General features: G+C 35.2%; 2 protein-coding genes and 1 long non-coding RNA gene across 6 annotated transcripts; 2 read left to right on the top strand and 1 right to left on the bottom strand.

The window, feature by feature from the left end:
• The first annotated feature begins 1326 nt into the window (after positions 1 to 1326).
• Positions 1327 to 5242, top strand: LOC147764131 (uncharacterized). Of its 3 annotated transcripts, none has more exons than XR_015332021.1 (3): positions 1333 to 1545; positions 2429 to 2553; positions 5165 to 5242. It is a non-coding gene; the product is annotated as an uncharacterized LOC147764131 (long non-coding RNA). The 3 variants fall into 3 exon arrangements; XR_015332020.1 differs by lacking the exon at positions 5165 to 5242 and adding an exon at positions 4072 to 4205; XR_015332019.1 differs by lacking the exon at positions 5165 to 5242 and having other exon boundaries at positions 1327 to 1545; positions 2429 to 3287.
• Positions 5243 to 5640: 398 nt separating this feature from the next.
• On the top strand, positions 5641 to 19988 carry LOC106152303 (uncharacterized). 2 transcript variants are annotated; one of them, XM_086999884.1, is made up of 14 exons: positions 5641 to 5820; positions 8142 to 9087; positions 11574 to 11652; positions 12031 to 12176; positions 12392 to 12429; positions 12723 to 12790; positions 13069 to 13204; positions 13371 to 13400; positions 14217 to 14300; positions 14886 to 15045; positions 16142 to 16194; positions 16818 to 16894; positions 17390 to 17445; positions 17712 to 19988. In XM_086999884.1, exons 1-14 carry the CDS (start codon positions 5809 to 5811, stop codon positions 17732 to 17734), a joined length of 1908 nt encoding a protein of 635 aa, XP_086856010.1. In that variant the 5' UTR covers positions 5641 to 5808; the 3' UTR covers positions 17735 to 19988. The 2 variants fall into 2 exon arrangements, with proteins under 2 accessions (XP_086856010.1, XP_086856011.1); XM_086999885.1 differs by lacking the exon at positions 13371 to 13400.
• LOC106152306 (actin-histidine N-methyltransferase) lies at positions 19797 to 22731 on the bottom strand. The gene is made up of 2 exons (XM_013525829.3): positions 22673 to 22731; positions 19797 to 21542 (listed from the first exon to the last, which is right to left on the bottom strand). The coding sequence occupies exon 2, from the start codon at positions 21536 to 21538 to the stop codon at positions 20306 to 20308; it is 1233 nt and encodes a 410-aa protein (XP_013381283.2). The 5' UTR covers positions 21539 to 21542; positions 22673 to 22731; the 3' UTR covers positions 19797 to 20305.
• Positions 22732 to 23424: the final 693 nt, after the last annotated feature.

Below are 23424 nucleotides of genomic sequence, written 5' to 3'. Positions count from 1 at the left end.
TCATTAAAAAATGTTGCTATGGATACTCGCATGTCTCTGTATTCTTCCATCGCTCGCTTTGTCTAAACCACGAAAATCGCCAGTCATCTAAAATCATATAAAGTTTAGCGATAGCAAATGTGTGCAAACAAGTTTTGAGACCTAGAATGAAACTCCGGCTGCATTAAGCATGTAGATAAGTTATAATGTTAATAGCTACATGTATAATCACCACTCTCACGGTACACTGTCGGTGTTACCTGTCGGCCTTGAATAAACACAAATAATCGTTACTAGTAGGCTACCACTATGACATATCTAAGAAATGACCAGAAGACACATTCCAACCACTCCCAGGCGGCGCTGGTGGCAGGACTGTGGTGTTTCGGTCGCACGGCAGGGTTTAAAACATTTTCGAAAAATTCCAGAATAGGGACGTCGATCTCAGCGCAGTCCAAATCCCAATTTTTGTCACAGTAGTTGCTCAGCTCTTTTACATAGTACCTCTCCTGTCCCTTTTTTCCGATATGCTCAACGAAAGATGTTCTGCGATCCTCTTACCCTCTGTGTTGTTCTGAAGATACATGTAACACTTTAAAAAAGAGTTATAACAAACGTTCGTAGGACAAAGGCATATTACATACTTTGAGGTAAAATGATTACCTCTACGTAGGCCTACAAATTTGTATTTTTGCGTCAAAATGCAAAACAACCATTGTTCCCTCTCTATCAGTTAAGTGAAAATTATATGATATGATATCGTGATGGGGGGCGGTTGGACAGTCAGATTGTCATAGACGCTAAGAAATTAAAAGCGTTATTAACGGTCTCTTAATTGTGGTAACGGTGTGGTTTATGAGCCTCTAAAATTTGGAAGGACAGGTTTAGCGTCGCTCACTGTCGCGCGCACGCCCGCGAGCGTGTGTGAGTGTGACGTATTACAATGTACTTGCTAAAATGAGTCTCACTTCCCAAGAGATCTATGAAATACGAAGTATGATTCAGCAGTGCACAAAATGTATTTTTCTTTAACTAGAAAAACACTCCGAGAGCGCAGACCACCGCTAAGGCAGCAGAGTCTCCACCCAATGCCGTTTCACCCCTTCATTCTACAATGATTTAGTTTTTTTTTATTTTTGATTATTGATTGATTAATGATCCGGATCACCACCAAAAACTAATCATCTGTTCCTTGGCCCACTTCTGACGGTTCTTGAAAATTTAATCAAAATCGGTCCGTAACTTTTTTTGTAATGTTGCTAACAGACAGACAGACTAACGGAACCAAAAACATAACCTCCTTGGCGGAGGTAAAAATCCCCACATTATAAACTAATGACGAAGTAACAGCATTTGGTGAGGGCATGCAATCCTAGCTCTAAGTCATTTATGTCAATACCATAGGCCACCATGACCATGCTATTTGCATAACAACAAGTTGTTCATCGTAGTGCGAGCTGTCTTCCCGAATGCTCACTTGGCAGTTAGACAGAGGCGGGTGTAGACGCAACAGTGGTGCAGATAGAAGGTCGAGCTTTTATAAGGCATGGAAGCAAATGTATGTTTGTGAGTATCACTATTTCTTCATCAACCGCAGCCATTACATACTAAATGCGCAGAAGAGTGAGAAAAAATATTTACGACAAATATTTATGACATGAATCCTTTTACTATATTCCCATTGTTACTCGTAAGTCACTCAGAATGGTAGAAATTATTGCTTACGGTGCATTGGAACTCCAAATGTTCAGGATAAACGGCGCATTCATCTGCCTTTTGATGATAACCTAAGGTTGCTTGAAATCCTCTGCACTTTTCAACCCTCTGTTTGAACATTTTGTATGCCCCGGCCTTGACAATTAATTTTGAATATTTTGACCTAATTCAAAATGTCGTGTGTGTTCAAATGTAAGTATTACCATCCAAATTAATTAATTGGATGCTGCTTGTCACCGTTTTGAGCTTCTGATCCAAGGATTTCGAGTGCTCATTGCACAATGATTGACAGATACATATTTCACACAGCCTGTCGTCTCCATTGTGCCGTGTCGTGTATGTGCATTATATTTGTTATAATTTTCGGAGAGAATTTGTAAATGATCTTTCTCTAAAATGCGCCAACATGTACTACAACACGTGTTATAACTTTTAATACAAAGAGGAATATATTAACGGTCGCAGCAATAACCTCACCCACTCTGCAAATGAAACGGGTTGTGCTATCAATGTTACTTTTTTAACAAGAGGCCTCAATTAGTTATATCATTAACTAATTCCACATCATAATTTTGGTTTTGCGCTAGCTGAACCTGAACATCAGACTAGTAAATAAACGTGCACGCCATTCCATTTATATGTGCCCTCTGCCTTGTGATATTACATGCAATATTAGAATGTAGAGAGCCTGTCTATTTAGTTCAAAGTTATGAACATTATTTTATCTTTTCAGGGGCTCAACGAGATTCTGCACAGCATCCGCCTGAAAGCAAGCTATAAAGTTTAGCCTTTGTTTCATACACAGGAACCCACGCTCCTTCGTACATCTATTATATGAAAACTCAATAAAAAAGCTTTGTAATTTGGCGTTTTATTTTTCACTTTGTTATGAAATTATTATGATAAGGATAGTAGTAATAATAATGGAAAATGAGTTATTTTTAGTGTTCGAGGACTTTCAAATTCAATCTGATCTGTAAATAATGTCGATGTTTTTGTGTTTGACGGTTTTCTGTGATACCTAAATTTTAAATAGTTGTAAAATGACCAGTATTTTCTAAATAACCCCTCCAAGCTGTTTTAGCGCACTGAAATAAAATATCTAAAATGGTTTCCAACGACCTACATTTTATAGTTCAAATTTATGTAAATTTGCAATCCTGGATTTAAAAAAATTCACATGAGACTTTTGTTCTTTAGCATGTGGAACTATTCTTATATAGGGAGGGTCCCTTTTTGACGGGTTTTGAATTTTGCTATCGTGAATTGTTTTAATTTGGCGGCCTATTCTTAGTATAAATAATTTGATATTTGAACGTAATAATGAAAATGTGGGATGATTCTGATGTAAGCTTAAATCAAGTCAACAATTGAATGGATACGGCTGAAATTGGCAAAAAAAATTATTTCTGAGGGAAAAACGGAACAATTTTTTCAGTTCCTGTTCTCTGAACCAAATTGGGATAATTACAAGTCTCACCCTACCTGCCACCCCCTCTTATGCAATGTACTCACACCACCTGTCACCCCTCTAATGCAATGGACTCGCCCCACCTGTCACCCCTCAAATGCAATGGACTCGCCCCACCTGTCACCCCTCAAATGCAATGGACTCGCCCCACCTGTCACCCCTCAAATGCAATGGACTCGCCCCACCTGTCATCCCTTTCTAATGCAATGGACTCGCCCCACCTGTCACCCCTTTCTAATGCAATGGACTCGTCCCACCTGTCATCCCTCTTATGCAATGGAATCGCCCCACCTGTCACCCCTCAAATGCAATGGACTCGCCCCACCTGTCACCCCTTTCTAATGCAATGGAATCGCCCCACCTGTCACCCTTCATATGCAATGGACTCGCCCCACCTGTCACCCCTCTTATGCAATGGAATCGCCCCACCTGTCACCCCTCTTATGCAATGGAATCGCCCCACCTGTCACCCCTCTTATGCAATGGAATCGCCCCACCTGTCACCCCTCAAATGCAATGGACTCGCCCCACCTGTCACCCCTCAAATGCAATGGACCCGCCCCACCTGACAACCCTCAGATTGAGTGGTTTTTTTCCACTTTACCCCTCCAGTAGAATGTATTCCCCCAACTTGTCAATCAGATGACCGTGGCGTACTATTTGACCATACTTGCTTAAATCATGTCACTGCTAAACCTTTTCACTACTCCTGTTTTGGCTGACCTTGTACGCAATTTATTAGAATGAATTTTCTGAAATGAAGTTAAAACAATCCAGTAATTCATCACAAACGCCAATCAACTATCAGGATTACTTGAAAACACCTTTTTAATAATTTTGATAAATCTTATTACATAAATGAAGTCTATTTTTATAGGTTTTTTAAAACCTTTTCTTTCGGGTAGGTACCGACTGCCCGAGGGTTCTTAAATCCTCATCGTTCAAGTCGCCGACTAACCCCAACCCCAATTTGTAATCAGCCACTAGGTGTAGTTAAGACAGGGCATGACGCAGGCTTGTTGCCCAACGTTATACCGACAGCGTATGGCGCAACTACTGCCTTGCTATATTGGTAAATATAACCGACACATATATTTTTTTATTTTTATAACACTGTTAGAACGTTTTAATACTAGATGTGATGATTAAAGTTGTGCAAATTGTAGTGATGCAAAATATGAAATCCTTTGTTCATGTATTTTTGCCAAAATTAACAAAAATGTATAATTTGTAAATTTCATCAAAATTTATATACCTTAATAGAACTTGCTGGCAACGTTTCTCGAATCAATGGCGGTGACAGTGGCAGTGTAGAATAACGTTCTCTTAACACTTGTTGATGGTCTAACCAATATATAACCCTGTTATCAAAACGTTCTGTGTAAGCTGGGTATTCGTTACCTTCATTATTTTCCATGTGTTAAAAACGTTTATTAACAAGAGATCTAATAATATATCTATGAAATCAAACATGATTTTTTTATTTTTAAATAAACTCAAATGCCACTTAATAGATTTTTATTAACGATAACAAATGATGAGTTATTTCTTTAAAAGTAACTACAAAAATTTCAACCTTAAAGGTACACTCCATGGGCTTGAAAATCCCTCAAACGCCATCCACAGCAGTGACCCCCCCTTCAATTCCGGAAAAATATCGCACCAATGGTCCCCCTCTTGCAATTAGAAATTTGACTGGCTGAATCATAGTTCATAGTTCAAATGCCACCGTTCGCCCTCTAAATTACCAAGAAATTTCGGGGCCCTTCAGCAGGCCCCGAACCTCACGCCAAGGGAGAGGGGGGGGGAGGTAAATCCTGGATCCGCCCCTGTATTATTATTATTATGATTAGGCTATTATTATTATTATTATTATTATTATTATTATTATTATTATTATTATTATTATTAGGTCGATTCAATGGAACCATACTCAATTTGCTACTTTTTAGCATCGACGTTCTTCGGGTTGCAAATATTCTCTTATTTGTGTTACAGGGTGAACCAAAAAACAGAACCCATAAAAATTGTATTAAATCCTACAAACGACCAGGCAAAATACATTTGTACAGGTAGACTCTTCTAAGACTTTACAAGAAAATTTTTTGCAAAGATTTACAGTGTAGATCTATTGTAAAATATTATTCTAAACCTATTAGTGCTGCTTAACTATGTTTGTCTTTGATTTTATTTATTTATTTATTTTTATTTTTTCTTTTTAATCTTTTTATTGCCAGAGTAATTTTGTTTTGTGGCCAGTTTTTTTTTCAGATAGTTTTGGATATTCTGCACCGATAAAACGCGCTGAATGCACCAAAGACCTAAAATTTATTATAATCATTATTATGTCTGTTGAGGCGCGATATTCTACAATAACAGACGTTGTTGCTGTAAAATGGCAACTGATCATAACGGACCTACGCAGACCTATGCCCGAGTCACAAGCCACAAATCCTCCACTTGCGCAGAAGTATTACGCGCAACCGTGTCCTCTGCACCCGGAAGTATGATAAACAAGCAATCGGCTTTTAGAAGTGAACATGAAAGTTTGTTGGAGTTAAGATTTAGACCATCGCCCGCTATATATGTACGTTTTTTAAAAAACAACAATCGACTGAGTGTGTTTTATTGATGAAGAAAGAATGTCCCAGTCGGTAAGTATAGTTTATCGAACTTGAAAAGATTTTAACGCTTACTGTATTTGACTTTGTATTACTACCTGTTTTACTAATACTAGTAGTGAAATAGTGATGTCTCAAGTGAATATATTCGTAGTGACATTACTATTTTATAACCCGTATGTATTAGTAGTAGGAGCAATATAGTAATTCCACCACTTCTTCTACTTCATCACTGTTACTACTGCTACTGCCAGTCGGGCCATACACTCAGTATACTTACATGTAAATATTTGGTTGTGATTATTTTTCTCCATTTCCCAGATATTTAATATTTGTTATAGAACTGATCTCAGCCTTTATTCTCCATTTTTCTTGGACTGGATATACACCTAGCAAAGCATACTACATGTACAGTACGAGAGAAGAGTCACTCGGCAACTGACTCAGTAGCTGTCAACTCCGATTACTACTGGTGCCCTCCCTCCCGTCTCCTGCATACTGGTATTAAATGGGGACTGTGTAAGAAATACAAATTTTGACTCTAAAGACATTGGCCCTTGGGATTATGGAAATTGATAGAATTTTTTTTTCCTCGTAGACCGTAAATTCTGCGATTACAGCAAAACAATCACCATCGGTCAGACAGATAATCAGTTGTAATCAAAGTGAGAGGGGGGAATAGTTGGGAACATGAAAAAAAACTTTATTCACTGCTGGACTACGAAAGAAAAAATACAAAGTCTGATTTGAATAATATTTTAATATTTTAATATGGGCCCAGTAGCTATACACACATAGTAGGGACGTTGGTTAACTTGTGTGTATGGTACAGAATTAGTATGCCAAGTCTTAAATTTAAGATAGTATATATATATATATATATATATATATATATATATATATATATATATTGTGCCTACATCATTACACCCCCATTAGAATGAGTTCAAAAGAAGGCGCTTAGTATCTAAATTGTTTGGCCAGAATAGGGAAGTAAAAAGCAAATGAATTTAAGTCTGTGCTTTAACATGTGTTTTAAACATTTCATAAATGAAGACAATATAGATCTTAGCAGGATTAATGCCAGCAAGAGGCATAAAAACAAGCATGTCAAATTCTTTACAGTTGAAGCATTAGAAGCAGGAATGAGCAAAGCCCTAAAAGAATTTTAACAAGGAACCACTTACAATATATATGTATATGTCAAATGTCATGTATCCCATATGCTTGTTTCTTGTCAAGGTGACAATATATTATTTTAACATGGTGGTATTAGATTTACAAGAGTACTGACTTTAATAAACTGTTTTCCAATATCTAAGACTGGGTTCCCATACTTATGTTAATCCATCTGGATTGACCTAACTCCCTGGGGGTTCATGCTAAATTGCTATCAGCTCAAGAGGCTTAAATGTCTGTCACGCCTACCGAATTAGCTAGGGTAAAGATAATTACCCCCTAACAGCTTTACTAGACGAGACAGACAGTTAAGCCAGTTATGTTGAACGCAATTTAGTGAGACTCCCCAGGGAGATAGATCGATCCGAATATGGGAATTGTTCATAAAATGTTTTCTTAACAAGAAGAGAGATTGCAATAAATGTTAACATAGCCTCATGCATATCAGAGTCAATAACTTTGGCATTCTAGACCCATAGTGACCTTAAGTAAAGAAACTGTAAATACTGGGGATAAGCTGGTAATCTTATCAGATAATGTTGCTCAGGAAACTCTTGACTTGTGACGTTTTTTAATCACTTGGCACAGGCGAGATTATGTGTCTGTTCCGGTATGTGTACATGGGAACTGTTTTTGTATTCAAGATTTAGGTAAAAGTTAGCACTGTTATGAGCTTTCACTTAGCTGTAGCTGGCCTACTGACTTCTACTTAATAAGTAAATTGGGTACATGAGTTTTTTTATTTATTCATATTTGATCTTCTGATGCCTTAGTGATGTGTATCAGGTGTTTTATATTATTTATTTATTTATTTATTTATTTATTTATTTATTTATTTATTTATTAGTAAAGCATTAAATTTTGAGAGTGAAATATTTTATTCACTTTGGGGTGTATTAACATCATGTTTTATACATGAGGACCTAATTACATTCCTACAAAGTAATAAACTATAGCTCATGGAGATGGTAGACCTCTAAATAATTTTATGTTTATGTATATGTGTATTTACCAGTATGGAAGTGATTAAAGTTCATTTACGTACTGTAATATGTACTTGTGAAGCGTTTTAGTTATCTAGAAGCGTATTCATTATATAATAGTGATTGTTATGATGTAAGTACTTCTTGATTTGTTTTGTCATGTCTTTTATTTTTTGTATTTATTCATCTTAGGGAGTAGAATCTAGAAAGCCAGTGGGCATTGGTGCATTAAAGTCCATGTTTGACCAGCAGGGAATTGGTCAAACAAAACCAGGAACTGGACCAAAACCTTGGAAAGCACCTAAACCAACTGGGCCTAAGCCATTAACAGCACAGAAGCCTAGCTTGGCAGTCAAACCTTCTTTTCCTGCAAAACCAGTTGCAAATTCAACAAAAAATAATGGAGTTGAGTTATCAGTAAATAACGAACTTGCATCAAGGCTTAAAAGTTTGAAAAAGACAGGTAATAGTGTCAATGAAAATGACTCTTTCAAAAGACAGGAATCTTCTACAGAAATAACTGAAACATCACAAGCTGTGTCTCCGGACTCGGATTCAACATCAAAGAACAAACGGAATAGCCAGTTAAAGATTCCAGATATATTTCAGAAAAATGATGTTGTTTTAAAAAATGATGGTAAACCCTTACTCCCAGCTAAGCCAGCAGTTGCTCCTAAGGGGAAGGCTATTTTAAAAGATATTAAAAATGAACCAGAAAAAAGTGACATCGAAACAAAAAAAGATGTAGATAATAAACAAAATGATAGAGACTCAGATAAACCTGAAAGTCCAAAATCCAAATTGGAGGATCAAACTGATATAAACCACAAGGAATCTAGTTCAGAATTCCCACCGAAAGTTACAAGATCTTACAAAAAGCCAAAAGAATGTGAGACTGCATCAGAAACAAAAACTGATGAGAAGCAAAGCTCAAATAACATTTCTGATGGTTCAGAGGGAGACGGCTATGAGTCTATTGCTCTTCCTTCCTTTGCATCAATTGGTGTGAAGCCCCCAGCCAAGCCACCAAGATTAGACCATGTTCAGCTCCATAGCAAGCACAGGGAGTTTGAGGATGAAGTTACAAGGAGGGAAAGAGAAGAAATTAACAAACGACGCCTTCCGAGTCTGCCAAAAGGTTTGTTGGTGTTACATTTAATTGATATTTATATAAGCATATTTATAAACATGATGTTGTCATTGCAAAAATTGCAGTCATGCACATTGTTCAAAATTTTTAGACGTACAGTAATTGTCTATTGGCACAACTGATATTTGGCTGCAAGCTGATAGCAATGTTAAGATAATTATATTTTGCCCAAGCCTTGTGCATGGAGTGTTGAATTGTTGATTAGCTGTGTGATTGTTACGGTGGCATGCTTGACACTGATCTCTCACTTCATGCTTCCCTGCCTGGGTGAACCTAACATATTGAAATATTCATGATCAGCTTAAGTGATATGATCTAGATCTATATAAATAATATTTCAACTGGATCCTTTTAAATAAGAATGCATGTACCTATGTTTTTTTTTTTTTAACAGAAAGAATTGGGAATGCAACATAGAAATTTAAATTAAAAGGGAAGGTCTGAAAATGAGTAGGAAGTTTCTTTTAACTGTTGAAAAAATACAAGCAGCATCCTGTTGAGTACTGTTTGTCAAGTAATGAACCATGTTCTACTTCCTCATTCCTTAATATAGGATTGTAATGAATAAACAATGCAGTTGTCAACATGAGTACCTCTCCATGGAATATGACTAATTTCAGGGTGTGGAGACCGGCAGGAAAGACTCAATATTAATGTGTTTTGTTATTTTTGTGTTTTTTAGATAATATCTAATGATCTAAATTAGACAAAAAGAGCTATGGGAAGTTTAAACTGAATAGTGCCTGATTGTTTTGAATAATATAAGTCACATAGATCTTAGACTTTGGACTTGAATGTTCTAGCCAATTGCTTATCTGCAGAACAATGTGAAGCATTGTAAATGCTTATCTGTCTAAAGGACCATTCCCATAACCCTGTTGTACTAGCAGGAACGATCTATCTCTGAGGGGACTCTCACCAAATTGTATTTATTTTAAGTGTGGATGATAGTTAATTACCCCCTAGCAGCTTCAGTGGGTGTGACAGACATTAAGCTGCTGAAACTGAATGCAATTTAGCGAAAATCCCTTCAGAGTTAGATCGATCCAGCTAGCATGATGGGTTTATGGGAACCCAGTCTAAGCTGCAGAGATAAAAACATGACCGTGATGTGGGTTATTTCATCATGTGATTGTTCTAGAAGGGAAAGAAAATAGTTTGGTCTTCTAAAGGTACTTACTTAGTACTTAGGTCCTCTTGTCCAATGTAGGACATTGGGCGGCAAACTTTTTCAAACTTGTCCGGTCGGCAGCGGCCCTCGCTATCTCCTCCCACCTGATGATGCCTCTTTGCAGGTCATTCTGGAAGGTTCTCCTCGAGGTTATCCTCAGTCTACTTTGTTTGCGCTTGCCTCCCGGGGGTACCCAAGTCATAGCCGTTTTTGCATGCCTCTCAGCTGGTAGTCGAATGATGTATCTCTGTTTTAGAACCTTATGAAATTTCGACATTCAAATTATGCAATCTAACAAATCTAACCTAACTGTTACACAGATTTATGAACCCATGCTATACTATGCACTGGGCCTGTGCATGTTTCACACTTCATCTTCAGCTGTAAAATGAAAACAACTTACAACAAACAACATGATTTGCATTTTCTTTTTTTAAGCAAAACAAAACAAAACTGAAAAATCCACGTGCCATCTGTCATCTTCATCGGTCTCGATGCAATATACAGGTGGCGTGCTCTGTATTAATTGAATGTACTTACTAGTACATTTATCAATGAAAATATTGATATTTATGTATGCTATGCTTGGGACATCCCTCCCCCCTCCAAAAAAAAATTATAAATAAATAAATAAATAAATAAATAAATAGAAAGAAAAAAGAAAAACAGCGATGTTGAAAATTTCCATTAATTTTGTGAATGATAAAGATTAAAAGCTCTTTTATCACATACTTACCAAAAATCTTTTTACTTATGAGAGATATTTTAATGTGAAATTTGCCATCTGCATCAGTATGAATGTGACGGAGGTGGGATAGTGTCATTAAGTCAGCACTAGGGGAGGAAACAGCTCTGAGTTTTCTTGAGCAGTGACACCACGCCACCTGTATATTGCATGGAGACCGATGAAGATGACAGTTGGCACATTGAAATGTCTTTTGTGAGTGAAAAGATTTTTAAAAGTTTGTAACAAAAGGACTTTTGATCTGCAAGGGAAAATGAATTTTTGTAATATGTGGATTTTTCAGTTTTGCTTTGTTTTGCTTAAAAAAAGAAAATGCAAATTGTGTTGTTTGTTGTCAGTTGTTTTCATTTTACAGCTGAAGACGTAGTGTGAAACATGCACAGGCACAGTGCATAGCATAGTATGGGTTCATAAATCTGTAGAATAGATAGGTTTTATAAATTTGTTAGAATGTAAAATTTGAATGTCGAAATTTCATAAGGTTCTAAAACAGTAATAAGATATATTGATTCCTGTTTAAAAGTATGTACCTCTGTATCTGTTTTGTCTGCATTTCAGAAATAGAAGAAGAACTGGGCCCAGATGAAGTCTATGATGATGTAGGAGAGGCAGATTCCTTCAGACCAGTGTCATTAATGTAAGAAAATTACATGTTTGTTGTAGAACCATAGTTGTAATTGTTTGGCATAAAAGTTATATTTTGGTGGTGACCAAATTTGAATTGACAAAAAGAAAAGGTAGAATTTTCTCAATGGTAGTTTAAAATTTAGTATGAGTTGCCTTATTGGACAGTCAGGGGTAGTAAGGAACATCCTGTTTTACCTATCTCATACCCAGAAAAATGTATTTTATTTACGGTAACTTTTGAGTTTAAAAAAGGGAAATTAGAGCTGAAAGGGGGAGTTTAGAGTATAGAGTATAGATTGTAATTGATAGACCACTTTTAGTAGAGTAGTATTTTGTCAAATCCAATATATTAATCAATTATTTAATTATTTTCCTTTTCAATTTTCAGCCCAACCTTGGAGGAAGAGGAGGAGCTAGGAGACAGTTTGGGTCCTGATGAGATCTACCAGGATGTAGACGGCAGTGAAGACAATGGGGGCAGTGCTGGACCTATAAGTTTCCACAGTGGGAGAGGAGACACAATCTTAGAAGAAGGTATATAGTGGATTTATATTTGTATACTAATGCTCAGTGTACAAGATACGTAGGATTGTTATGAATTCACAATGTGAGATTACGTGAGCCTGTCAAAAATGATGTTATAAATCTGGCAAGGCAAGAAAAATAAAATGACCTTTTTGTATAAAAGAATGAAATATATTTTGTTGTCCATATTTTGTGTAATAAATGTAAGTGTGAATTCCTTTTAGATGAATCAGAAGAAGAATTTGAACCATATGATGATAATGTAAGTGTGTTGTTGTTGTTGTTGTGACTATTATATTTATTTATGGATGAAATTGAATCATATATGTATTATATACATTTAAAAAAATTTTTCAAATACATGCTCGAAGTATAGCATGTAATCTTTCATAACATAAGTAATTAATAAAATTGATATTGTAATTAAGTGATCTTAAAGCATTTACAAGCCTTCATATATTGAGACTGCATATTTAAAAGGAGCAGTTGAATGTGAAAATAGGATTGTAAATACGAGAAAGATGCGTTGTTTAAATTTTTTATTTCGTAATTAAGCAAACTGAAGCACCTGTTATTGAAGGAGAGATGGATGAAATTTATGAAGAGCTTGATGGCATGGAGAGGTTTGTGATGTCATTTATGTATGAAAATGCCCTAAGGCGCATACCCCCATTACTATTTAAAGATGTAAACATTAAAATTTAAACTCAGTGATAAGAAAATGTTAGCTGGATTTCAAAGAAAACAACCACAGTATTATTCCAAGTAAAATTTTCATAAGTTTGCAACTGAAAATTGTTTTTACAATTATTGGATAACATAATTGAATTTTGCACCAAGTTTTCTAGATTAAATGTTTTTTAACTTACACAGTATTTGACTTTGGTGATAATTTTTCTAGAACCACAGAAGCAGAAAAACAACAGGAGGAAGAACAGACGAAGCCAAAGGAAGAAAAGGAACAGAAAAAACAGAAGGAAGAAAAAGAAAAGAAGGGCAAAGAAAAACAAGACAAAGAAAACAAAAAGAAAGAAAAGGTAAGTATCTATTAACTGAAATTTATTTTTGTTGTATGTGCCTTAGTTATTTAGATTCACAACTTTAAACAAAACGGACAGCATGGTCTTTAAAAAATCATATTTAGAAACTGCTTTTTTGTTGTGTAAAATAATATTGTTATTCATTTTTTTCTAACCCGGTTAGACTTATATGTCCAGACTAGGTTTGATGAAGGTAGGCAAATATTTGTTTAAACAAGAGAAGAAAACAATATAAAAAGCTTTTTCACCTTTTCTTACTCAAGGATCTAATTTGCAGATAAAGGGTATTTTACACTTTCCTGTGAGATGTACATGATGTCCCTTTATGTTTATTTTGCCTAAAATTTGAAGCATCTGTTTTTATATAACTGTGACTCATTTTGATTGGTTGGCCTTTAAACACGTTTCCTGTGTGGCAATTTCTTATGCACAATGAACATGATATGTCAAGATATACTCTTAAGCTTTGCACAAACTTGGCTTCTCTTTTCCTTGATAAGTCCTGCTTTTTGCTCCACACCACTTTAAAATTATTCATTTGAATTTGTGAAAATGAACCAAAAATTAAAAAAAAAAGCAATTTCTTGGTAAGAGTCATACAATGTTATTATGGATTATCCACTTTAATGGACCATTCTATGATACATGAGCATGAGTAGCTAATAGTGTACTATACATGTCACAGATTCTCAAAATACTCCTCACTTTTCACAGCTTTGATAATATAAATGCACAGAAAATAGAAATGTATTGTTTTTCAGAAGGTGGTATCAAAGAAATAAAAGTAAACAATCTACTTCCAGACACACAGCCATTTAAGTTAGGAAAGTTAAATGAATTATCTCAAAATATTCCATGTGAACTATTAGAATAAACAAAGTAAACAATAAGAATTCAGTATCATAAAAATTGTTATCTTTTCAAGTAGCTAAGATCCTTTCCAAAACTTCATTCATGTTTTTGGTAATCAGAGTTAATGGTCACCCAAAGCAATTTTCTGTTATTATAGAATAGAATCAAGAAATACAAAGAAGAGGAGAAAGAGCAGAAAAGGCAACATAAGATACTGAAGGAACTCCATGCTAGGTTTAATGTAAGTGTTGCATAGATATTTAAATAACAGCACTGTTGTCACTTGATGATATGCATTTTGTTGTCTTTGATGTTTTATCCAAATATTTTTCAGAATTTGTTCAGGCTTTGTTTAAGGTTGTTTTTTTTGTGTCAATTAATTTGATATTCACCAGCATGACTATTGGCTAAAACAGCATGCCACAAAAGTTTGTTGTACTTGTATTGTGTGACCTTAATGATGACCCCATGTATCAGTTGTGTTGACAGTGCTACTTTAAGCAGTAATTGCTTTGTCTTTTCTTATTTTTTACCAGGTACTGTATGCAATTTTGACAAAGAAATGGTAAAATTTCAATTGTCCAGCAATACTTTTTGAGAAATATGATTATAGACATCAAATTATTTACTACACTGTGACTATCTTCAGAATGAAGCATTTACATGTACGTTGCTTCCGAGCAAAATTGTTTACTTATTAAAACTTGTATACAGTACTTGTGCATAAAAATGAGTATTTTTTCACCTCGCAGCATCTTGTTGTATTTTCATTGTAATTAATTATAGTTTTGTGTACCTTATTTTCCCCCACTTTCAATGTATTTAGCTCACTGGCACAGAAACTGTCATTAACTCTGGTACTATTATGGCTGCACAAAAGGGAGACAAAAAGAATCTGGCTCTTGCTGAAAATGATAAGGTGTTTATTATTCGCATGGAAAACAACCCTGCAGGAAAGTGGCTGGCAAAGGATATTCACGGAAAAGGTACTAATGTATGATCACAGGCTTGTAGCCAACATTTCTAAAGTCTTTTTCTGTAAATGAGGACCTTTCTACCCTCCTTTGTTGACTCAACCTGCTATAGAATATAAATCAAATTTTGATCCCGAATTTGCTTTTTCCAACCAATAGAGTATTTCTTTTGTAGTTCCTGATCTCCCAACCTCTTGGCCTGCGTTCATTATCATGAGAACTGTAATGATAACAGTCAGTTAAATCATATTTCTTATACAGTAGCCATGGAAGAATGTGACCGTTATTCACTGTGCTTGGTCAGTGTAACACTTAGGCCGGTTTTACTAAGTGGATAGCTGGTAATATAAGCCAATACTGATAATAATTTGAGAACAGTTTCTGAATGACTGATGTCCACATTGGATGTAGCTGACTCACCTTAACATGTCTTTGTAATGTAAAGACCTCAAAAAATTTTTTTGATTAATAAATTAATGAAATAATAATAATAATAATGAATAATGATAAAACATTTATGGGAGATGCAGCTTGGTTAGGTGAGATCTTTGCTAAGACTGATTTTCAACATCAGTCATATTCTGTGAAACTCGGTCCAGAGATAATGAGAATTGATCACACTTAATAGAATGGTAGTCAAAACCTACCATTCCCTGCTTTGATTGAAGATAAAGCAGAAAACTTCACTCAGTTTTCAAAAGAGTTATTGTAGGTTGTACAGAGTGAAGTATTACAATTTTCTAGCATGATGAGGCACTTGATCTGTATTATGTCTGCTTGAGAAGGTCTCTTCATTTATGGTGTAATTTTATTTTATTGGAAGAAATTGTTTTTTACATTTTATTATACAAAATTGCAGACTGCAAAGAATAATGAAGTGATACTTTTTGTGTATGATATTGAGGGAAAAGTAATGTAATAATCACGGCCTGTTTTTTCCCTGTTATTGGCTAGTTTATCATTTTTGTTAAGCTTGTTTCTTTTAAGTTAAAACTTAAAAAAGGATATAAATCTTAACCTTGAAGTCAAAAGTTTGAGTGCTTGAGGCACATTGACTTTCAACACATTTTATGATTTACATTAATACCTCATTTTTGCTTTATTCCAGTGGGATATGTGGATTCTGGCAGTATTGACATAGATACGGAGTCTATCAGAAATGTAAGAAATATTTTATTATTATCATGAAATTTTTTCATCCTCCTGTATGATTGCACAATTTTTATTTCATAAATTGTCATTTAGTTTTCTTCATATTGTAATGCATGATGAAATGTTCTTGTTGTTGAATGTTTGTCTTAAAAATGGATTAAATTGTTTAACACAAGATCTTTTGAATGTCTTATTCTAACATTCCATATTGAGTGATAAAAATGTCTCCTTTATGATGGGTAAATAAAATATTTATTCCAGGTATTTTTAACTCAAAGGCTCAGTTAATCATGTTAAACTTGTACTTTTGAAAGGTTTAAAAACTTGAACATATCTCATTATTAGCGGCTGGGTTTATACTAGTGTAGAACTTTCACTTATTGATTCTTAAGAAATTTGTTATAACTAAAAAGCATTGTTTCGGATCAGGAAAAATGGTAAATTTGGATTGTTTTTATAAATATTTGAAGGAAAGTTGTTAAAAATGATTTGGTGAAAAACAAAAGATTAACAAAAGCTACCCCATAGTGACAATGTCTGGTTCTGTTTTTTAGCAGTTAGCTTTCTGTAATTGACAATAGAATAAGTTAACCAAAACTTGATTTTAATTTATTTTTCATATATATGAAAAGACCATGCAGATGAATGTGGATTGTGCTTACAATCTGAGTATTGCCAGCAGTACTACCAGTGCCACAGAAAGTTCAGGGTAACTTCAATTTTTCTTCAGAATCTTAATCTACACACACACCCACGAGTGGCTGTGTGTATTTGTGCATGAATGTGTGCAAGTACATATATTCATGTTTTTTTTTTTTTAATTTTATAAGCCTTTCATTTTAACGTAGGGTGTGTTTAAAATGGAACTATCATTGTACTAGTAAGTAGTTAACACTAACAGATAAACAGATTAACATACCTTTTCTTGTTTCCAATGTACTCCTTTAATCACCAGATTTTCAGTATTCTACTCAATGCCAGGAGGAGGTTTGTTAATCTGTTTCTCTGACTGCATTCAGTGAGAGTCCCCGTAGAGTAATTTGAATTACCTAGTGCAACATTTTCTTTGTGAAGGCACCCATAAAGACCATGTGAATCTACAAAATGAACCCAACAAACTATTTTCCTGTTATTTCAGTGTGCTTTATTTTTTCCTAACCAAACACTGCTTGAGTATTAGACCTGGTTAAATGTATATTTTCAGTGGATCTGCTGGTGAGGAATACCAGAATGTGGAAACAGCGGAACTGGAACAAGAAGGTAAAGAAAGAAATACGAACAAGAAAAGTATTGAAGGTTTTATGTTTCGTAACTTCATGTAAATTTTGTAGCTATGAACAAATCTAAAAACATCTGTAAAATTGCATGTAATATAAAATAAAAACATGGATGTTAACTTGTTTATTATAAACAAGAACAATATTTACATAACTGATTCCTGTTATGGAAATTTTGATATGTATTCAAATGAATGAATGAAATGTTACAATATATTGTGTATCAACACTGGTTTGCTTTTGTTTCAGATTTTTATGAAGATACTGGATAATTGGACTGAGAACTTGATAGCACTGTTGTGCTATTTCGAAGTTTTGAGTTTTCAATTTGTAGACCAACTTTTTAAAGATTGAATATATGGTGCTAAGTATTTTTTTCTTTTAAGAAAGAAAAATGTGATGCAGTATTTTTAGGCTAGTCTGTAGAATTTATAAAGATTTGTTAACTTTAGAAAAGGGCTTTTTCATGTCAAGGGTTATACTGAACTGGACTGGTCCAATTTGAGAGATAGACAACTTCATACAGTGCCTCTAGGACAGCAGACTAACAGATCTGCAGATCAAATATGGCTGACCCACTTGAATGCTTTCTGCATAATTGGGGAATCTATTCAGTGTCTAATTGGGAATTAAGCAGCAAGCTTTTAGTGGGTCGCTATATTTGTTATACAGATCTGTTAGTCTGCTGCTCTGAATGTGCTCACAGTCTTGTAAGGGAGTTTCCTGAACAGAGCCTCTGCACTGGACACAGTCAACTAGTTAACTACACAGAAAGCTTGTGGAGGATTTATGAAAGGCAGTAAACCCCCAGTAGCATTATTGCATGTGAAGACCTGAGAAAGTTAACTGGATTAGTTAAGCATGTCACTTGATGTGAAATGGCTCAAGTACTATTAAATGGGGATGCTGCAGTATCTTTGTGTGATTTCAGGAATTACTACATCGAAGCACAAAGTTAATATATTGGTACACCCTCATAATGTGCAGGTTTTTCAACTTGCATCATATATCATGCTTGTAGGTAACCTAAAGCTGCCAGCTCGTGTTGTTTAAAGCTGTATCATTGCTTTGCTAAATAGCAACAAGAAAAAGAATGCCAGCTGTGAAATTTTTATCTCGTGAGTAATTGGCCGTTTAAGGCCACTTATGTGTTCTGCGATTAAGATGTGAAACAAATCTACACTACTGCTGCAAATATCATGTTTAACAGTTATTCTACACTGAAATTAATTTTATTTCAAAATATGAAGAGGTGAGTTTGCTTCTTATATTTCAAGATGTATATTGTGTCCATTTTTAAAAGTAGTACAAGGCTGTAGCATTATTCAAATCAGTACACTCAATATATGTTTTTTGACACAATTTTTTACTTTTAATGGGAAAAGAGGGTCCATTGAGGGATGAACACCTTTTTTTCTCTGAATCAGCAAACACAGAGCTTATTACTGCACTGAGCAAAATATTTTTATTGGTTTACCTATAGTGGCTAGTCATAATTATGAAATACTGTGGTTTGATTTGAGATTTTTTCCTTATTATTTCATCAGTTTTATTTAGAGGTGCTGATTTCCACTAGTCATTTGTGAGGAAAACTGCTTTTAGTCATTGGACTTTTATCAGTCATTTTGTGTTCAGTGCCATTTCATTTTGTTTGAAATTGTAGTTTATTGTAAAGAAGGATCCTGCCCCCGTCATGTATTAACCTGTATATCTTCCATAGAATGACTACTTTCTATAGTACTCTGTAGGCCTGAAGATTTTCCCAAATTACAGTGCTCTACAAGGAATGAACGTTTTCAGGTAACAAAAACATTTATATTGGAAGAATCCACAAATCAATTTGATATTTTCAGCTTTTCCATCATGCTTCTCATGTCTTAATTAAAATATTATTACAAACCATATTACATGCTTGCTTAAGATTTGATTTATGACAGAACAGAAAGTAGTTTCAACTTCTTTATATTGTTTTAAATGAGACGAGTTAATGCAAAAATACAATTAAACAAAATTATTAGAATTTGGATATTTTAATATGATTATAAAAATCATCTGATTAACTGGGTTATTCCAAATTTAAAACATTTCTTATATTTTGTATTTACCTCAAAATAAGGTTCTCTAGGTAAATTATCAGTTCTGTGAAATAGATAATTTTGACTTCTTGAAATTCTCTCAGTAGCTGGATTTAGTAGTCCTGCTCTTAATGCCATTTTACTGTATGTGAATATTAATTACTTGGTATTTTTTATGTAGTAAGTATTTTTGTAGGTTTTTCATATATAATTATGCCGTGAAAAGGCACAATCTTACTAAAAAACACAACGCATAAGATACATGTTTTAGGTATTTTTTAATTCTGTGAACATTTTGTTTATGTCAAGCACCTATTCACAGTACAGACGAATTCCACTTATTGAAAATTGAGATAAACCTATTCTTGCAGAAATTTGTTTACACATCCAATCTATAAACCATTAAATAAACATTTTCTACAATATTAATAAACATTATTATTAAAGATTATTTATTGTGTTGTCATGACTGCCATGCCAGTGATTATTGTCACTTGAAAATGATGTTTGCTGTTTACCCCTCCATAACCTCTTTGCAAACTACCAGCAACAAATAATAGCTACACATTAAAGATTTTTTTAAATAAGGCTTTTCAGTTAATCTAAGGATTTGTAAATTACATAATGCTCCAAAGAAAACTGTTTTGGCAATGTGATTTGGCAGTAAATGCCCAAAATATCATTTATAAGATAAAATGTAACTATTCTTTTCAAAATGTCTGACTTCAAAGCTGGACATAACCAGTCAGTCTTCGTGGACTTCCAACATCACAGACTTTCAAGCAATTCCTGCACAGTTATTAACGATTTCTCTAAAATGGCTTTTTCACCATGCCTCAAAATAACAGCCATTTTCTTTCTAGACTGAGGTTGACTACCATCTCCCATTTCTTCGCTATCTGTGTCAGAGTCCTTGGGATACTGTGCCAGCATCCCCTGTATCCCAGACTCCAGGAACTTCAGAATTTCACCCTCATATTTTGGGTCTACACTGCTGTCAAATGACAGTGCCTCGCTTTCAACTTTCTTTAGGATGTCTTCTGTCCCAAACTGAACCCTTAATGATGGAAGCAATTTGGGGGGAAGTGGTGTGGATGCAGAAAGTAAATGAGGCTGGTTAGGATTTACTCCCATTTTTCCCAGTAGACTAAGTTTGTTACTAAAACATTCAACTTGAGGACTTAAGGGTGCGTACAATTCTACCACCTCACCAGGGTTATTCTCAATGGTAAACCCATGCAGCTGAAGCAGACGAGCATTAGGGACTTCCCCATAGTTAATGAACACCTGCTCACCGGCCTGGTAGTCTTTGTTAGCCATGATACCAATGGTGTTATTGGCAACATTGTAGAAGTGACAGACCTCAGAGTGTGGATCAGTGTTAAACATATCTGCCACTGGAACTATGTAACGCCCCACCGTCTCATCATTCACTTGAAAGTCCATAGCACGAGACCAGATAGTTGCCAGTGCCCACAAGTAGATATCGTAGGAATATGACTTCAGAGGTAAAACCTTTGGGAATCTCATGAACACACGGACAACAATGTTATTATAGTCTGATCTCAGCTGAGAATGAAGTTGTTTGGTAATGGTGTAGATCTTTGACCCTTTCAGTTCATCCAGCTCTTCATCTGTCCAGAATATTGTCTGCTGATAGGGTTCTGCCCCTTGGTCTATCCCAGGTAAGAGGCGGATGTGCTCATAGTTAGGTGCCTCTTCACCTTGCAGTCTCTGGTGCATCAAACACAGGGCAATCACATCATCTGAACTAAGCTCTGGTACAGCAGCAAAAATGTCTTTCAAGGGAGGATACATCCTAGCTGTCTCCTGGCTCAGGCACAATTCTCTTGGTATTTGCAGAAGAAGTGATCCCTTTGGGATGTGTGCCTTGGCTATGATGCCTCTACCAGTTATTGGAAAGTTGGCCAGACCCAGCAGTTGATCTGCAACTTTGAAGAGAGGGTCCTTAGACCTCAGCCAGTTACACAAGGCATCCATTGTACTGTAATAAAAATAGGACAGTTGGAATAAATGCAATTAATATGTAAAAGAGACTTAGAAGTAAAAGGATGAAATAAAGTTCTAGCTAGATTTTAAAGGGGTCCTATAAACTACAATTTCAAGTCCCTTCCCATCAACAAATATGGCATATAGAAGTGGGAAGTGGAGTCAAGTGACATATATTCAAGAATGACCAGTTACTACATAGAAAAACAAGTGAAATATGAGAGAACTTGGTAGTTTGGCAACCACAATCAGATCAGGTCATAACCTAACGGGGGCGTCTCGATAGTCCGAAGGTTCATTGGTCCGAAAAAAGGAAACATTTTCATCGATTTTTTAATCAAGGGTATATAGCGAACATTCGGACCAATGAACCTTCGGACTATTGAACCTTCGGACTATTGCTACGGCCCCAACCAAATTAACAACGAAATTAAAAAACCCTCAAAATGGACAATAAGTGCAAGAGGAGAGAAAGTGTAACTCAGAGAAAGCATATTGGTTACTTGTAGAATATATTGGACATTTTCCAGGACTGGCACCACTCAGCAATTCTAGTCATACAAATGCCCAACATTCTGTAAAAATGAACCCTTCAGTATTTGAAGAGATTGCCACCAGAACAATGACCTCAAAACCAAGAGAAATACATGAGTATACTTCTGTTGCTCAGGGCAAGCAGCACATGGAATTGCACTGGGGATTGATAAAACATTTAATCTGGAACAGATGGTTTAATTCATACTCAGATATGATATACTGTAGTATGTGGCTACCTGTGTACTAAACTTCAAGTCTCTAGCACTTGTGAGAAAAAGTCATGCTAAAACTCTTTCGTCATCCCACCTGTTTCCTGTGACACATTGCAAGTCCCAGTTGTAGAAAAAATAACTCAACGTTACGCGTACAAGTACATGTTACTTATTATGTACATGTACATTGTATGATATACTAGTACATGACATGTACTTCCGCGATTAAACGCGCCAAAGAAGCATCATTTCTCAATACAGTTTTACAATGATAATTGGCAGACAAAGTACAGCCTTTCATCACCTTCGATTATATACAAATATTCTATATAATTATGAAAAACCATTCTTAAATTGCTACTAATGCCAAATCTACCTTGTAAAGTCGTTTTTGTCAAAACACGTGCTGTCAGAGCCAGTGTGTGTGATAACATGCTGTCGATAACACATAACCAGTTTCCTTGTACCAAGACAAGCCTTTTTTTTTCGCAACTATAAACAAATTATTTACAGATGGTGCAACCAAGAGTACATACCACAGGACAACTGAAGAACTAACAAACAGTGTTCGCACAAGATCAACGACTTGATATAGTTTAATCCAAAGAGGGGAGGAGGCTTTCTCCCTTTTTGTTGTAAAATTTTCGACCTTACAGAAAAACAGATGTTCTTGGTGTCTCGTCAAACAGGATTATGTTTTTTATCTAATCATATGAAAAACAAATTTTTATGGAATCATTATATGGAGGTGCTTTTATTCCTACGGTAAAATTAATTAGATTCAGAATTAAATGGATATTGGCCTATTACTAGTCTATTCGTGACAGAGCGTAATCTAGCCTATTGCAAATGAATAGGGGGCCCACAATTACAGGTATTTAAAGCCTACGTGAAATTACTTAAATGGCATACAAATCGCCTGTTGACACCTGGCATTTGCACGAGTACGTCATAAAAACACTTTTAATAGTAGTCGAAAGTATATTTTCTTTTCTTTTCACATCCCATTTATGATAGTAGGCTAATGATAATGACGAAAAAAATCATTCCAAGAAGAAATATGTCTGATTGCCAGTTGCGGGTCCTTTGCCCCTATGAAGGATTTTTTTTAATTTCGCCATGGGCCGG

This window comes from Lingula anatina, chromosome 1 (genome assembly GCF_051362555.1).
Source record: "Lingula anatina isolate TDL-2025a chromosome 1, LinAna3.0, whole genome shotgun sequence".
Classification (NCBI taxonomy): domain Eukaryota; kingdom Metazoa; phylum Brachiopoda; class Lingulata; order Lingulida; family Lingulidae; genus Lingula; species Lingula anatina.
Note: the sequence above shows the minus strand (reverse complement) of the source record. Positions and strands in the feature narration are given on the sequence as shown.